At 42.5% G+C, this 17,662-nt stretch overlaps 1 protein-coding gene across 1 annotated transcript; it reads right to left on the bottom strand.

The window, feature by feature from the left end:
* Positions 1 to 1,954: 1,954 nt before the first annotated feature.
* ssrp1a (structure specific recognition protein 1a) lies at positions 1,955 to 16,318 on the bottom strand. Its single transcript, XM_066649016.1, has 18 exons — positions 16,237 to 16,318; positions 15,105 to 15,167; positions 13,477 to 13,662; positions 12,120 to 12,225; positions 10,893 to 11,086; positions 9,613 to 9,713; positions 8,991 to 9,120; positions 7,875 to 7,978; positions 7,600 to 7,728; positions 6,867 to 7,088; positions 6,464 to 6,536; positions 6,057 to 6,183; positions 5,930 to 5,975; positions 5,711 to 5,846; positions 3,956 to 4,123; positions 3,215 to 3,312; positions 2,859 to 3,030; positions 1,955 to 2,659 (listed from the first exon to the last, which is right to left on the bottom strand). Exons 2-18 carry the CDS (start codon positions 15,156 to 15,158, stop codon positions 2,576 to 2,578), a joined length of 2,130 nt encoding a protein of 709 aa, XP_066505113.1. The 5' UTR covers positions 15,159 to 15,167; positions 16,237 to 16,318; the 3' UTR covers positions 1,955 to 2,575.
* Between the last annotated feature and the right edge of the window lie 1,344 nt (positions 16,319 to 17,662).

Below are 17,662 nucleotides of genomic sequence, written 5' to 3'. Positions count from 1 at the left end.
ACATTAAAAACAACACACACATCCTCAGTCAGGCCCATTACTGACTGCTCTTTCACTCTGTGCTGGAGTCAGGATCCTCAGCTCTGTAAACACTGGGTGAGTTTTTATCTGTTAAATCTCTCTCTCTCACACACACACAAAATCAAGTCTGTTCCAAGATCAGATTCCCCTAGAGCTCAGCTTCATTCCACACTAAACAAGCTGATACACCATCACTTGGTGTGTGAATAACTGACCTCCAGGCCTTTACAGAATGGATGACCAAACCCTAACCCACTACTGACCTCATGGCTCTGGACATTAATTACTAATAAAGTGATTAACAGCAGAGTTCATTTCGTAAACACACTGTAGCTCCATGTTAATGAAGGTCCATCATGGTCAAGCCGGTTAAACTAGTCAAGACCAGGAATAAATCTCTGGAACATTAGCATCGTCTGCTCCTGGACGATCACATCAGAGAATTCCAGAGGGAGTGGCCGAGCCGGGTTATTGGACATGGGGGCGGTCAGGACGCTAATACCAACCAATTCTGATACAATTTTGTCGTATGCAATTCCCAGGCGAGGAGCGGTCGTGGAGTACAACACAATCAAAGACCATCGATGTGTGAGAGACTCCCCACGACTCTCTGAGGAAAAGTGTTAGAGTTGTTTGGATCTTTTGGCCCAGTCTGACGTTTCCTACGACATGATTCGACGATGACCAATAAGAGAGAGCGCTGTCCGGCGCACATCTGTAAACATGGAGAAGAGAGAGAGGGAGGCTCTGCTGCAGCCGAGGAACAAAACCTCCAGCATCACACATCGACTTCTGTCGCCATGACTGAGTTTCTTCACCCGTCTCCTGACATCTGAATTCTCATGACACAAACAAAGAAAGGTCCGTGTGAAATGTGTACTGCCCCCAGTCTCCCGACCGAGACACGGCACGAATGTATAGCTCTAATCTGACACAGTGCACGTCGTCAAAGACAAAACTATCGTGTAGTCTGAGCCTGGCTTTTGCCCCAGAGACCGCAGGAAGTGAGGACCTCGGATGTCAGCGTATATCATTCAGTACGGTGTCCCTGTCACTGCACTCGGACATTGGGATCCACACTGACCACAGGGACAGCAACCCCTTCTGTAAACACTCCTGACAATAAGCTAGTCCAGCTGTTAAATTGCACATTGCTGATATAAACGTTGTTACACACATCATCAGAAAATGAAATGAGCTTCTCTAGAACTGCTGCACAAGCCTAAAATCAGATTTGTTTAGCCTCTGCTCTCTGGAGTGATTAAAATTTACATAGAGCAATTTCTGCAGTACTGAGCCCAGAGTAGCTACAACTGAAGCTCTACTCTCCGTTACAGCTCAGTGCAGCATCACAATAATTTTGAAGCTGTAATTTTAAGGTGATATTACTACCTAGTGTTCCTTAAAGTAGGAGTTGGAGGTGAGTTAAGTATATTTTTGAACTTCTACGTAACGCTACAATGTGAATTACTGATCCCTCCTCACATCTTTTTGGCTTTCATATCTAACTGTCTCCGAGGAAGTTTTTACTCAGGAGTTGGTGAGCGTCAAGTGGATCAGATCATTATGACTCGAGACCGTTGTTGAGGACGATGAAAGCAGAGCAAATCTGCTTGCGGCTGGTGAAGTGCAGAGAATCAATTGCAGGAGACTTCCATTACTGAAAGACTATACTACGCCTGATTACAGAAGACAGACAGACGACTGGGTGCTCATTATTTCGTATTATTTTGTATTACATAATGCAGTCCAAGGCCACTTTGTCAGGACCCGGGACATGAGCGAGTACAAACAATAATGGCAAAGAACATGGGGATGTGAACAGGATGCTGGTAAGTGTATGTTTGTAATTACAGGTATATAGCACTGTGTAAAACCTTTACACAGCTGAGAAAATCTCATTTTAAAAACTATTTATTTGGGCATAATCTGCCTTCATCACCAGGTCCAAGGTGAAAAAGTGAGATGCTGGTTTATATCCTGTTTGGTAAACCCCCATCCTCTGTCCATCTCTCCCCTGAGAGCACAATGTCCCCACAAAAGGTACAGAGGAGATCTGGTGTCATAAAATCCATTAACCTAACCATAAGTTTTGAGAGAGAGAGAGAGAGAGAGAGAGAGAGAGACAGACACGTTTGGAGATGACTGAGATCGACACAAAAAGCCAGATTCGAACTTTATTACAAAACATTTATTCCCCTTGAGACGAGTCGACAGCTGAGAGTAAAAAAGAAAACAGATTCAAATGAAAAGTGAAGTACGTTATTAAAAAGGAAAAGACAAATATGTAGCAAGAAGAGCTGGATTTCCCTGATTCATTCTCAGATCTATTAATAAGTCAGAACACAACAATGATAATGGGCTGCTGTGTGGAAAAACAACAAATAAAACATTTTCAGTGACCCTCACTTCAGGTCTTGGTCCATACAGTGGAAAAAAGGCTGGATGTAAACTTGTGCTGTGGTGATACCTTGGTCCAAAGAAGAGTGTGTGTGTGTGTGCGTGAGAGAGAGACGCCTGAGAAAGTAAAAATTGCAGTTGCAGGTTGATGACCTCAGTCAGAGCCTGACCCTTCCTCTGAGGTTGGTGGTGTGGAGGCAATTTCCTCTTCATCTTCATCATCATCATCAGACTGAGACTGAGAAAGAAAGAGAGACAGAGAAACAGACAGAGACAAAGACAGAGAGAGACAGAAAGACAGGGAGAGAAAAAATAACGTATTCATTGTCTGTGACTCTTATCCAGTTCAGTGCAGTGGTGCTTACCTGGAATCATTGGGCGCAAGACTGTAATAATAATGTATAATAATAATAATAACAGCTGTTTATAACAGTCACCTTGCGCTTTTTGCTTTTGCCGTGGTCCGACTCGGAAGAGCTTTCTTCGCTGGAGATGAACTCTTTGCTCTTAAAGCTCTCATTTCCCACTTTCTCTTTCTCCTTCTCCTTCTCTCCTCCACTCTTCCTTTTCTTCGGTGTCTCTGCTTTGCCACCTTTCTTTTTCTTCTCTCTGTTACAAGTAACAAGGCGCAAAGGAAAAAAAAATCATGAACAGAGCAAATCCCTGCATCTCCAACATGCAAATGTAAACACATTAAAAGTCATTAATAATCCAGTTTCATGAGGAACTGATCAAATGTTCACAAATGTGTTTTGTGTGTGTGTCTGTGTGTGTGTGTGTACATTTAACTCACCTGACAGCAGACGACGAGGCTCCTCCTCCAGACTCTTTATACTCCTTCATCGCCTTGTCGTACTGTTTCTTGGCCTCTTCCGCCTTCTTCTCCCACTCCTACAGAAAGAGAAAAGTATATTGGGTACAAAAGAAGAACCTGTTCATGTGTCAATCCCTCCCCAGCGCTCCTTGTGGGTCTGTGTGAGGACAGCTGCGCAGTGAAGGGAGTGAGTGACAGGAAGTTTGTTATGGAAGGGCAGGGTGAGTGTTGTGGTTTTTCTGAGGGTGAGTTTGGGTGTGGGTGCACTACAGCCGTGGGTTCCAATAATTCCAGCGAAACAAAATGTAAACGCTGTTTTTAGAATAAATTCTGAGACAGCAAAAGGCCCTGCATCATTCAAGTTGCACTGGATTTAATTTGATCATCCTCCCTTCCTCTGGAGAATAATCTGTATACGTGTGGTGCATTCTGAAACTTTTTTAAACTATATTTTAAAAAGATATAACTAATCGGTAATTTAAAAAAAGAAAAACGAGAGAGGAAAATCCTACCATATATATTCTTTATCTTGTTATATTTTCTACTCTTTTCCGTCATGGGAGCTCTTCAAAATTCATTGCCATTTTAAAAGTATCAGTGTTTGAGATTCTTGCCACACAGGAGCTGGACAACTGGCAAACGAGGCCTGAATCAGACTTAAACAGCTTTGATTTTATGATTTTAAATGGTGTGTGTGCGCACATCTAGGCAAAGACAAACCTCTTTGCGGCTCTTGTCGATCTGTTTCCACATCTCTCCTGCTTTTTTGGAGATCTCAGTGACGGAGATGCCTGGATTTTCAGCCTTGATTCGTTCTCTGCTCGAGTTCAGCCACAACATGTAAGCGCTCATCGGCCTCTTAGGAGCTCCAGCATCCTTCACTTTCTTCTGTTAGAGTCAGAGAGAGAGTTTTAAGGAACATGTGAGCGAATGGATAGATTTGTCTTAGTCTTTAAATAACTGTATTAAAATGCACTGCCTTGAGTGAGATACTGCTAAGCATTTTAATCCCTGCTATCATCATCTCCAGCTGTAAGAAAAACACACACTGATTAACACAAATCAGTCTGCAGCTGGAAAAGCCAAGCCCTCAGTCGCTTGTTTCATGGTTAAAATAATGAAGAAAAAAGAGAGGATCTGAACAGGAGAGAGGAACAACCGCTGCTGATCTAACCGCCAGAGCAGTAACACAATCAGAAATAATTACATTACACATGCCTTACATTAAATACAAATGTGTTTATTCACCCAGACACGAGCAAAACATGGACAGAGAGGATGTGAAAGGAGTTTTCTGTTTTGCTTTGTAGAAAACTAGGCCTGTGCATCATCAGCAGAGCTTTAAAAACTAAGTTAAGTGCCAACAGATTCGGTTCTCCATCATGGCCTTCAGTGGTAAACCTTCAGCTGCTGAAGTCTAATTCCTTCCCCGGAAAGACTCGTGTGCCACCGCACATCAAGAAAATGGCTCCCTCACCCAGCTGGCCCTGAGCCTTAGACTCAGGAAGCAATTAGACTCAACCACTGAGTAAAAACATCTTTCAGTTTGGCGAGGCTGAAAAACCTGATCTTACAAAACTGTCATGAAATAGATGAAGTTCACACGTCCAGGACCTCGGCTACTGCCACTTACAGCTGCGCAACATGCTTTCGTTTCACTTCCACGGCTGGGACACTTTTATTCTGTTAAACAGAGTCCAGATCACACAGAGTAATCTCAGACTGAGCTGCAAAAATCGGCATGGATCAGGATATGGTTCCTAAGAGTCTTCAGCAGTGCCCCCCTTTTGAAGATGAGAGTTTGAGGCCACCCACTCAGACAGATACAATCACACCTCTTCTTCCAACCCACACTGGAATTTATAATTTTTTATTCACTCAAAACTGCTACTTCTTACTGAATAATGTGATAAATCACTGGTTTAAGGCAAGCATGTGATGGGCTAAGCTCAACCTACACTAGACATCTAGTCGGACATGTCCCTTACCATAAGTTTCCTGAATCTAAAGTGATTTAGAACGACCTGGTTGTGTGGGTGGAAAGTGAATCTTCAGCTTGAGCTTTGGAGTGATTTTTCCATTTTTACAAACAATGTTTCATTTTCCTTTCTGTGTTCACGAGTCCTGAAATACCTCACAGGAAACGTAACTGAATGGAAGACTAAGAGCAGACAGACAGAGAGAGAGAGAGAGAGAGAGAGAGAGAGAGAGAGAGAGAGAGAGAGAGAGAGAGAGAGAGAGAGAGAGAGAGACACAGAGAGAGACAGAGAGACACACAGAGAGCAGCTTTTGCTGAACACAGTTAAAGGGAAGCCCTTACAGGGTTAACGTCCCTCTAAGGCCCTCTATTTACAATTCTGTGGTACTTTAAAGCAAGCTAAAATAATATTGTTAATTATTATAAAAAATGTTTGATTGATCTTGACTGAAACCTCCTTTAAAATGTTTAAATTTAAAGTAAAAATTTGATCTCACTTCTTTGCGTGGTTTTCTTTCTTTCTTCTCCTTCGGTGCTTTCTTAGGCTTCTTCTCAGGTTTCTTCTTCTTTCCTTCATCCTCACTGTCGTCTTCATCAGCCTCACTGTCACTCGCTGAGGCCTTACTGTCATACCTGTACACACACACGACAGAGAGAAAACTGTAAGCAAACAGAAAATTAAGGAAATTCTTATAAAACAAACAAATGAACCTTACTCTTCAGCAACTTCATCCTCTTCCTCTCCAGGGTTGAAAGACTCATCTGTGGGAAAACACAAAACTAACTTAACTCACAAACCTCATCACTGTATTACCATTTAATTTCTTGAAAGCTGTTACTGACCACTGTCACCCTCCGATTCATCGCCTTCTTCTCTGATCTTTCCTTCCTCTTTCATCCTCTCCAGATAAGCATCGTGCTCGTCCTCATCAGAATCACTGTAGTTTTCATTTCCCTTCATCTTCATGTCCTACACACACACACACACACACACGTGGATCCTGATAAATAATTATATTCAGCGATGTGCTAAAAACAGTTCAGTTTATGTTCCTTACACATTTGGTGTAACATTCAGAACCGTCCTTCAAGCCTACACTTCCTGACAGGAGTCCTCACTGGACGTTTCTACTACTTGTGCATGTGTGTTTTTACAGGAAGTGTGTGGGACTGATGCTGCTGGGGCCACTTGTGCTGATTTACGTAAACAGTGAGGTTTTGTTTACTGTGCATCATGCAACAGTCTTTACCTCTCTTAATCCTCTGTTCTTGATGCTCAGTTTCTTGGCATTTACAAAGTCAAACAGCTTGCCATACTCTTCCCTGAGAGAGAGAGAGAGAGAGAGAGAGAGAGAGAGAGAGAGAGAGAGAGAGAGAGAGAGAGAGAGAGAGAGAACATTTAACATGTTTAATGTACTTGAGGCTTAATGGAAAGTGTGGTTTGTAAAGGAAATGCAACTCAATATATCATTCACCAATTACTGCCATGAACTTAGCCCTGGATATGCACAGAGACTCCTGGAATGGTCTGGTTCATGCCCTCGGACTGTACAAGTGCCCTTATAGGACCAAAACTTACTCCTCTGGTTTCCCTCAGGAGCCCCTCTCCCATTTCTTTAGAGTCCTCAGACCTGTTGTTTGCGGTGTATTCACCTCTCGATGCTGCTGAAGGTGTACTGGTTTCCCTGCTTGGTTTCGATCTCAAAGTCGAAGGAGCGAGTGGTGGTTGTTCCTCGAGCGAAGTTCACGCAGGAGATCTCCTCGAAGCGCAGGTGAACAGGGGGCTTGTGGACGTAGATGAAGCCCCTCTCCAGAGGATACAGCAGCCCTGAGGTGGCCTTATACGAGCATGTGATACACTGAGCTCCTGAATGTCTGCAGAGAGAGAGACAGAGACAAAATGTGACTGACTTTAGTTCAATCAAACTACACAATGTCTAAAACCTTTTCTTTATGTCTTTATCGTCTAAAACCAGAGCATTTGTGTGTACAGGTTTATCATATTAATAGGCGAGTATTGATAATCTCAGCTTGCGAGCTGCAGTTTGAGACTCTGTTTACTACTAAGTAATTAACAGAAGAGAATAATCAGTCTTGAGGACTCATAACTGAGTAATAAACCTGGTGCTTTAATGTTTAACAGGATGCTAAAGCATTTTAGCCCTAAAATAGACAGAAGCCCACTCTGAGCAAAACCAACATCATCTCTCAGCCACAGAAACCCTGTATAACACTGCAGCAGCGCAGCCTCACAGTGCATTAGCAGTGGTTTTGAGGGTTTTGATGAAGTAGATGCTTTCTCGGAAGGTATTATTTTTTATGGCTTCATATACAGCCTTTAAATGTGCATTTATATTTGTGTGTGTGTGTGTGTGTGTATGTTTACCCCTGAAAGTTTCCAGGCACTGTGATCTTTCTGTTAACAAGAGCTTTCATAACTCTGCTGACGATCTCATAGAGAGAGCCTGACATGTTCTTATTCAACTTTCCCTCAAAACGCCGCTCCACCTCCTCCCTGCAGAGAGAGAGAAAGTTAAAGAGAAACAAATGTTATATGCTGTGAGTGAAGACATGCAGACAATCATTTCAATACTGTGACCAGGGGGCTTCCCCCACCCACAGAGAGAGAGAGAGAGAGAAACATGAGAGAATTCTACTCACTCGCTCATATTGAGGGTGAGGCTGATATCTTCATCTTTGGAGAAGAGCAGGATGAGGAAATGATAGCGTGTCTGACCCTGTTTAATGGGAGGGTCCAAACTGATCTGAACGAGAGAAAAGAGAAAGAGAGAGTGAATTCCTCTGACCTTTCAATATTCCTGTATCTTCCACAACACCCTGAATCATCTGCTGATCCCAATAACAAAAATCTGCAGAAATTTTGTAAATGTGGTAGAATTCCCCTTTAAAGCTGGAGGATAAGGAGCCCACTGGAGATCCGTTATATACATTAACCCTTTCCATGAACCAGATCACTGCGCTGATGACATATTCACTGTTGCGTATCACTGAGTGGAGGCTCCTCTGTCTGAACAATTGCAGCATTTACTGTGGGAAGAGTCACTCCGCTTGTTTCGCTACTGGGTCGTCATGTTGTTGACATACTTTCGAAAGCAGATGGGAACGGCAGATGGCTAAAAACTTCCTTCCTGTTTCTCCGGCATCATCTTAATGTACTCCTACTGCTCTATGTCTCTTTACACACATTGTTTTACATGCGTGTTACACATGCGTCATCAAACATATTTTATATCACTTATGATGGTGACAGCAGCCAAAACACATTACAACATTCTAAGACTTTAAACAGATATTACAGTGTGAGATTTTAAAAAGAATTATTTGAGAGCTTAAGCTTTTTCAAAGAAACACATTTAAAGGGAGTGTGTTTTTCTTAGGAAAGCGTTGTGGAATACGACTCAGTTCCTCTTGCTGTGGAAAATCCCAGCTCTGCTGCAGTCTGCTCACACTGATCCTATGTCAGACCAGCAGGTGGCAGCAGCACCCAGGTCCAGACACTACACCTGCTGTAATAAAGCATCGCAGTGTACTTTTATTTCTGCATCACCTGAACTAAACCCAGCAGATGTGCTTTATACTGTGTACAATGGACCAATAGAAAGGCTCAAGGCTTTCTGCCTTCCACTGTAAAGTGACCGCTGTGAAGAGAGTTGGAGGCTCTCTGGACGGTGACGATACATTTTACATGCGATATCAAGTTGGATTTAGCAAAGTCTTTAAGAAACAGCTTTTTACTTAAGGGTTTGATGAACTCACCACGAAGAACATCTGCCTCTGGTCCTTGTGCGGCAGCAGGAAGAGGCGCAGGACGGTGGTGTAGGGGATTTTATAATCAAACGTCTTACCGTGCAGATGCAGGAAGGTGGGGTAGATACGGATATCATACCTGAGGAAAAAAAAATCAGGATCAGGATCAGGTTTATTGGCTGAGAATGTTCACGCACACATGAGGAATTTGTTTCCAGTTGTTGGTGTCTACATAGTTCTCTAGGGATGTACACTACATATAATTTCCAGAAATTACACACCATATACAAACTATAGACCAGAATGTACACATTGTTACATACATAGTATAACTCAACCAGGTTGAGTTGGAATTTCTTTCTGAATCTCACCACCGAGCTTTTAAATCAACATTTCTGTCTTTTTGCTGAGCTTATCATTGTTATTATTAATCTGCTGTGCATTTATGTTTACGACATCTTAAAAGGAGTATCTTTCCATCATCTTGAGCACACTGAGCTGCTCCAGTATGAAAGCAGCTACAAAACTCAATTTTGGGGAGTTTTTACTTTACCCTTGACCAAAAAAATAACAAAAGAACAGGATCGTGAGTCATGAGGTGCCAGGCCTGTGTCTCAGACAAATGCTTTACCTTCCTCTGGGAGTAAGGCACTGCAGCTCTTTAAAGATACACACAGCGTCACCAGTCGCCTGGATAACGTCGGCCCGGGAGAGAACGTTCTGAGAAAACACCTGAGAGGGAGTGAGAAAGAGGGAGAGATTATCCGTGTCTGCTGTGTGTCCATGCTCAGTAATGCTTTCATTGAGAGAGAAAGCGCAGATTAACTGTAGCCTGGGGGAGTGTAATTTAAGTGATTACTCATTAGATCTGTGAGTTTAATACACTTTTAATCAGCTCTGTGTGTGTGTGTGTGTGTTTGTGTGTCTTACCATCTGATAGGAATAATGGCCTTCTGTAATTGGCTGAACCCAGAGATCCCTGGGTAATGGCTTTGTGGATTTTTTTTTGTTTTGTTTTGTTTGATATTTTATTTATGAACCAGGGACAATACACAGTAATCAGCCTGATGTAAAAGCACCAGTGTCAGCCAGCTGCTTAATTTACAGCTGAAGTCCCTGAGGCCTAAAGATAACAACTTACACACACACACTGCACTAACCTTAGAACAAACACATAAAGAAAGGGTCAGTCTTGCACACGAGTTACATTCCTAAGTGACTGGGTGGGAAACAGTAAGGCTAATGCAGCAGCAAAAAACCTGCAAACACAACCGGTCGGGATGGAACTAAGTGAGAGGACAGAGGCATCATGAACCCAGAGTTTGTTTCTTTTTACGTTTCGACCCGTTACATAATGCTCAGGTGAACACAGAATCAAAGTTTTAATGAACAGTATGATCATCTTCTATAGCCCTTTTCTCAACCCTGGTCCTGGGGGCACCCTGCTCTGCATGTGTTAGTGGTTTCACTCCTTTAACATGCCACTGCAGCTCTGAAAGGCTTGTTAATTAAATAATCAGTTGAAACGTGTGTGTTGGGAATGCAATAAATGTGCAGGGCACTGAAACTCTGCTCTAGAGCAGGGGTTTACTACCTTTTTACTGCCTCTAAAGACCACAGGGACTCTCAAACCCACAAGAGTTTGCAAAGTTAGCCAGAGTTTTCTCAAAGTTGTCCTGAAGTTTGTGGAATATCTCCACATTTTTGCTGAAAATATTAGTCTTTTTCAATTCCACTACTATGATTACTACTTATACTACTACTAGTTATAATTCTAATAGCTACAAGCATACGCATGTGGTTTCTGGCCCTGTATGAGGTGATTACATTTTATAGATCCGGGTGGAAACTGCAGAAATACTGTTAGTAAACGATGAGCTGTTAATAAATATGTTTCACAGCCTCGTATACCTCCACTGGGTCCGTGCCATCGTCTCCGGTCGATGGAGGAACATAGAAGCGAACTTCCATCAGTGAAACTTCCGCGTCGTCGTTCTGGTGAAACTCCAGAGTGACCTCATTCTTCCCTGTGGTGCACTGGGACACGCTGGCCAGAGGGATCTCAAACGCTGGGCTGTCATTAACGTCAAACGATAACAAGGGTCCTGAACACACACACACACACACACAAGAATCTTAGAGCAGAATTCTTTGAGAAATAATTTATACGGTATAATAAAGATTTTTAGAAGAGAAATGATGTTGCTTCACAAAACAGAAACTAAAAATCACAAGAAAATAAAACAGAAAACAATACATTTTCATTGTAAAATTGAAATGTTTTTTAATTTTGAGATTCTGGTATTTAATTTTTGGACAAATGTGTCTATCAATAAAGACAACACTCCACTCCATCAGTATTCAGTATATACACCGGTTAAAAAAAAAAAAACAACAAAAAACAACAAAAAGAAAGAGCTCTGCTCCCCCAGCGCTCCACCCATATTCAGCCTTGTCAAAATAAAAGTCCAAAAATTAAGCCTAAAGGAGCCCAACACCCTACAACAAACAGTGGTGAAGCTACAGTTTGTTTAGTCCGCTTCATGCCTCGAATTAGACCAGACCACCTCCACAAAGCTCTGAGTTGTGTTCTCTGTGCCCTTAGCCACAGTGTGTATGTGTGATTTAGGGAGAGAGTCAGTGGGAGCTACAGCACAGACTCGAGATTTTAAAGCAGGTTTCAGATGCAGATTTTCTAAACGACAAACACCCCCCACAACACACAGAATATTGGAATACTTGTCGAATTACGCGACTGAAGCTCCGAAGCCCCAAAAATGATATTCAGGACAAGCGCTACCATTAACAGAGCCGATGGTCTGCAGGGTAGAACCAACCTCTGAGATAACTGCAGACACAGTGAGAGGAAGAATACTATCCACAGCGATATCTGCCTCTGTGTCGCATGACTATGAGGAAGAAATACGGCTTTCCTCTGGGAGTGTGAGGAGAAAATGCCCTGAGGATGAACCCTTCCTTTGTTTAAATTTACTTGTGAATTTTATTTAGTTTTGTGGAGCTTTGATGAGCTTTTGTGGATATTTGATGGAACAGCTTCTGTAGAGGACATGTGCAGTTTTCATTTATAAAATCAACAGAACACATCCTTTAACCAGAGCCACTCTTTCGACTGTGTACCTGAGAATTTGGCTGTGCCCCAGTTCCAGCCTTTCACACACGTGTCCTTCTCTACCAGCTCAACCTTGTAGTTCGCCTTAAAAAAGGCAGAGATCTTCTCCTGGTCCTGTGGTGGGGGAGAGAGAGAGAGAGAGAGAGAGAGAGAGAGAGAGAGAGAGAGAGAGAGAGAGAGAGAGAGAGAGAGAGAGAGAGAGAGAGAGAGAGAGAGAGAGAGAGAGAGAAACAGGGTGAAGTTAAAGAGAGAGAAACAGGGTGAAGTTAAAGAGAGAATATAGAAAGAAGAAGTAAACAGAGTTAATTCTTCCCTTCCACAACTCGTTCACTTCACCCTCTCTGTGGTTCATTAATAAGGCGATGGCTGACGGCACCGTGGCCCTCTGGGAAGGCGGAGGTGTGTGTAATCCACCCAATCAGCCTGTTTATTTATCCAGAACTGCTCAATCGCTTCCACATGTCACACTAACAGAGCTGTGTGTGTGTGTGTGTGTGTGTGTGTGTGTGTGTGTGTGTGTGTGTGAGAGAGAGAGACAGAAAGAGAGGAGAGAGAAACAGAGACATCTGTGGACCTTACAGTTTGGCACAAAGGAGCGAACTTCCTTACAAACACTTTAAAATTACAACAACCAGCACCTGCCGCCTCACTCCTTGTCTCACTTTCTCACACACACACAGCTGATGAAAACTCAGGACACATTCAGTAAGTGTTTCAGTTCGGTATGCACAGGTAGTAAAGAGTCATGTCGTGTCTGTATAGGGCACACTGGCGCCAAGCTGCTTTTGAATGTGATAAAAACAATCAATGTTCTTAAAACGTGCCACCATCACACTCTGGTTGTTTTATAATGTGCTTAAATCACACTCAATAGAACTGCAAGACTCTGTACACACCCCAAAGCTGCAGACTATGAAACAAGTCACGACATCATGGGTTTTTAAAGAGACCACTGACATCTGTGAAACCTGTTACTCACACACACACACACACAAATTAGCAAGAGCCACTGATTAAATCCTGAGAGAAAAACATTCCTTTCCTGTAGCATCTTGAATTACACACACACAAGAAACAGGAGATCACCAGACCCTATTATACCTTTAATAGAAAAGAGGTTTGCTACCATTTGTCAGAAATTTATTTAATTGTTAATTTATTTTAAAAAGTACTTTAAAAACACAATTTTTAAGCAAATTTCATGCTGATCGGACTAAAGAAAACTGCCTAAAAGCATTAGGCAGCATTATTCTGTTATTTTAACCTATATGAAAGGTTTTAAGCTGAGTTTGTAAGTATTAAACTGAGCAAATAACAGAATCTTCTTTAAAAAGTCATTTTTCATGCCACAGAACTCATCCTCACCGTCTCTTTGAAGCCGTCATATTTATAGATGTGTCCGTTGTTCGTGGCCAGTTTGATCCCGTGTCCGAGGCAGACGCGGCGCCACTGAGCAAGAGAGAGATCAGGAGCAGGAATACTGTCCACTTTCCCCGTCTTGTTGCTTTTATAGACAACAGACTGCTTGCTGAACCTCAGGCGTCCATCGTTCTGCAAAGAAACCAAAGCACACAGTTCACACTCCATTATTGATTTAAAATACATTACTCTTGACCAAGAAACACATTACTTTTTATTCTTCTACATCACCTGAGCGCCATGACCCTGTTCCCACAGGCCGTTAATAGGTGTCCTTCAGAAACGTTCAACACTAGATAAAAGTGTGAATGGGACACAGCCCATCTCACAGTTTGTGGACAGAAATGTGTCCTCGCCTGCAATAAACAGCTGCTCTATTTTCTTCCGCTTTTCTTCTCCTTTTTATTTGAGAGTCTCCAACAGTGCGTATGGAAAGATGAATTGCATTAAAATATCATCAAAGAAAGAGGACGCAGGAGACAGGGGCAGTTCGGCCTTCTGGTAGTTTATTAAAATATAAATTCACACATACATTTAACGCCAGTGCTTCTCTGCCTTTGACTGCCCCCTGGACGCTGGTGAAGAGTGCTCACCGCTCACTTTGTGTGTGTGTTCACTGCCACAGTTTAGTTTAGTTGCATTTAATCATCAGATAATCCAATAGAAAAGTTTACACCTCTCCGACAATAATCTCATTTCTTCTTTGTACCAGCTAATATCATCACAGACAGACGTGACAAAGATCCTGCTGCGGCTGTTTGTAAACACAGACCCACTTTACTTGCAAACACGGATCTTTTTTCTTATGATTTCTAATATTACACAGTGCTGCTCTTCTCACAGCTTTCTCCACACTGCTGCTGAGAGGGAGACAAGCCTCTTTTAAGCATTCTTGTTATTGTTACAGACAGAGCACCGAGCAGCTGGACTCGTGTTCGCAGTGAGGACTTGGGGGAAGCGAGTAGTACTTAATGACTTCTCAGATACAGAACAGTGACAGAACACTGTACACTTCGTCCAGTGTCGTTTGTGCGTGTGCACAGAAGGTGAAATTCAAAAGAAATCACAGTATGTGACACTACACTTCACACAGATCTTAAAAATCAGAGGGTGCTGTTTACATGAGCAGTTGAATAATCAGATAACTGTAGAAATCAGATTAAAACCAGATTACTAAGTGCATGTAAAGCACATTCATCTGTGGCTACAGCTCAGAGATCAGTGTCTGGGTCGAAGCTCTGGGTGCCTTCCATTTCTCACCTGGGAAGTTAGGCTTTAAAGTGACCCTCTGTGTGCCCACCAGGAGCTTGCACTACAGAGATTCATTAAGTGGGAGTTATACATGTTCTCTGGTCAATCAAGCCATATTCTAGAAGGCAGGTGTATGCAAAGGTGCAGTCTGACAGTCTTTTGTGATCAGATCACCTAAAAAAAAACAGGTTAATGCCAGGTGTGTACAGGGCCTATGTTTCCTTACATAATTACTTCCCTATTTACAGTTATTTTTAATAAATCTGCTGAAGTATGGGGCAGGACATTAAAAATGCTGTGTGCTCTTGCTTTGAGTAACATACCCAGCATCCTTTGACTTCTTGATAAATATCATTGAACTCCAGTGTGTCTCCCATATCTGCGACCTGAGGAAAACAGAGCATTAAAAACATTAAGAAGATTCCACAGTCCACAACTCGTGTTTACAGAAGGGTTTAGGTGGCAGTGTTTTTAAAAATCATCTGTATTTTATACTTTTTACTGTAAACTTGAAACTCCCTGGGCCCTAATTTTTACATTTTATCATTATTTATGTTTCAACATCAACAGAAAAAAACAGTAATCAGCCAACGTCGAGATACAAGAGCACTGTGTAGTTCTACAGCTAGACTATAGTCCATATGTTGCTCTGCATACTTCATTAACCCCTTTCCCCCTATTCTTCAGCACTCAGACCCCCACAGGGCAGGTGTGATGTGGTGGTGCATCATTCTCAGTGCTGCAGTGATACTGACGTGGTGGTGGTGGTGTGTTAGTGTGTGTTGTGCTGGTGCGAGTGGATCAGACACAGTAGTGCTGCTGGAGTTTTTAAACCCCTCAGTGTCTGAGAATATTCCGCCGACGAAAAACATCCAGCCGACAGCGTCCCGTGTCACTGATGAAGGACTAGAGGACGACCAACACACACTGTGCAGCGACAGATGAGCTACTGTCTCTGACTTTACATCTACAAGGTGGACCTACGAGGGAGGAGTGTCTCATCATCATGGGTTCCAAAGTGTTCCTGTAGTGTTATCGGTTCTAAAAAAGTGTATGCAAATTCGGAGAGAGCAGATTTCGAGTATCGAAAAAAATATTTCGCTGAAGCAAATATTGTGATGTTATTGTTGTATCGTTAACCGCTAAAATACACAACGTTTTCACTGTGTTGACTGTGAATGGATTCGATCGAGGAGGCTGATATAGACTCCTTTAGATGCTCAGTGCCACCTTTAAAAGGCGCTATTTAAGGTGGAACGGAAAACGGGGAATAATAAGAAGCCGAACTTCAGCCTCATGAAATGTTAGATGGAGACCAAGTTGATGAAAACAACAAAAGATAGAACTAATAAGATATTTGCAGGGAAAGATAAATAGTGATAATCTACATAAACGAAAAAGGTACAAAAACTGTTTACATTCTGCTTTAAAAGAAAAAGAAATGTATTTCTGTACCTCCGCTTTTCCCGCGTCAAGCGTCCGGCACCACGAACACTCAATAGAGAGGACTTTTACAGCGCTTACGCACTTCCGCTTTCACATTTTCAAGTTTTATACTTTTTTATTTATTTATTATTAATTTAAAAACAACATTTTTTTAAATTATTTACTGGCCACGTTTTAATTGTTCCTGATAAATACATTCCTTCTGCTAAAATACAGCCACGACCTCTGTTTCAACAGAGGCTCTTTCTCAAATAGCTCCCTCACTCCCTACATAGTGCATTGGGTAGGGCGTAAAAATAAAGTCTCATGTGGCCAAAGAGGGCACAAACCCGTCTAACAGTGTGCAAATTGGGACTACAACCGCGGTTGTACAGTCAAACTGGAAAAATCAAGTGTGTTATTTATGTGATGTAATACATTTAATAATTCATGCAGTGCACCTCTCAGGGAGTAGGGAGCGATATGATATAAAGCCCAAGGCTTACTTATTAATTTCTATAAAAGTGGAGAATCTTTTACTTTTAACTGTTTTAAAATTAACTTTGTTTGTATATTTATTTACTTTAGACCCACGCAACACACACACACACGTCATATGAATGTAGGGTATATTACGTTGACTACCATCAATTTCGTGGACACTAACCTAACTCACCTTCATGATTTACATGCTAAAAGTTTAGGTAACTACAACGCGATATATTATTGGCGCGCGCACACACACACGCACACACACACACACGATAACGATTCGAGATTTTCCAGTGTAAACAAAATCAATGACCACCAGAGGGCGTCAGTAGCGTTTAGAAATGATAGTCAACAGGTGGTCAGCAAAAAAACGGTCTTCAGTTAGTGCTAGACTTCCATCCATCCATCCATTATCTGTAACCGCTTATCCAATTTAGGGTCGCGGGGGGTCCAGAGCCTACCTGGAATCATCGGGCGCAAGGCGGGAATACACCCTGGAGGGGACGCCAGTCCTTCACAGGGCAACACAGACACACACACATTCACTCACACACTCACACCTACGGACACTTTCGAGTCGCCAATCCACCTACCAACGTGTGTTTTTGGACTGTGGGAGGAAACCGGAGCACCCGGAGGAAACCCACGCGGACACGGGGAGAACACACCAACTCCTCACAGACAGTCACCCGGAGCGGGAATCGAACCCACAACCTCCAGGTTCCTGGAGCTGTGTGACTGCGACACTACCTGCTGCGCCACCGTGCCGCCCCTAGTGCTAGACTTGCCAGTATGATATCAGACTAAATGGGAGGCATAAAGGAATCTCTCTCTCTCTCTCTCTCTCTCTCTCTCTCTCTCTCTCTCTCTCTCTCTCTCTCTCTCTCTCTCTCTCTCTCTCTCTCTCTCTCTCTCTCTCTCTCTCTCTCTCTCTCTCTCTCTCTCTCTCTCTCTCTCCCACGCA

This window comes from Hoplias malabaricus, chromosome 17 (genome assembly GCF_029633855.1).
Source record: "Hoplias malabaricus isolate fHopMal1 chromosome 17, fHopMal1.hap1, whole genome shotgun sequence".
Taxonomy (NCBI): domain Eukaryota; kingdom Metazoa; phylum Chordata; class Actinopteri; order Characiformes; family Erythrinidae; genus Hoplias; species Hoplias malabaricus.
The sequence above is the reverse complement of the archived record's forward strand: the minus strand, read 5'-3'. Positions and strand labels throughout refer to the sequence as shown.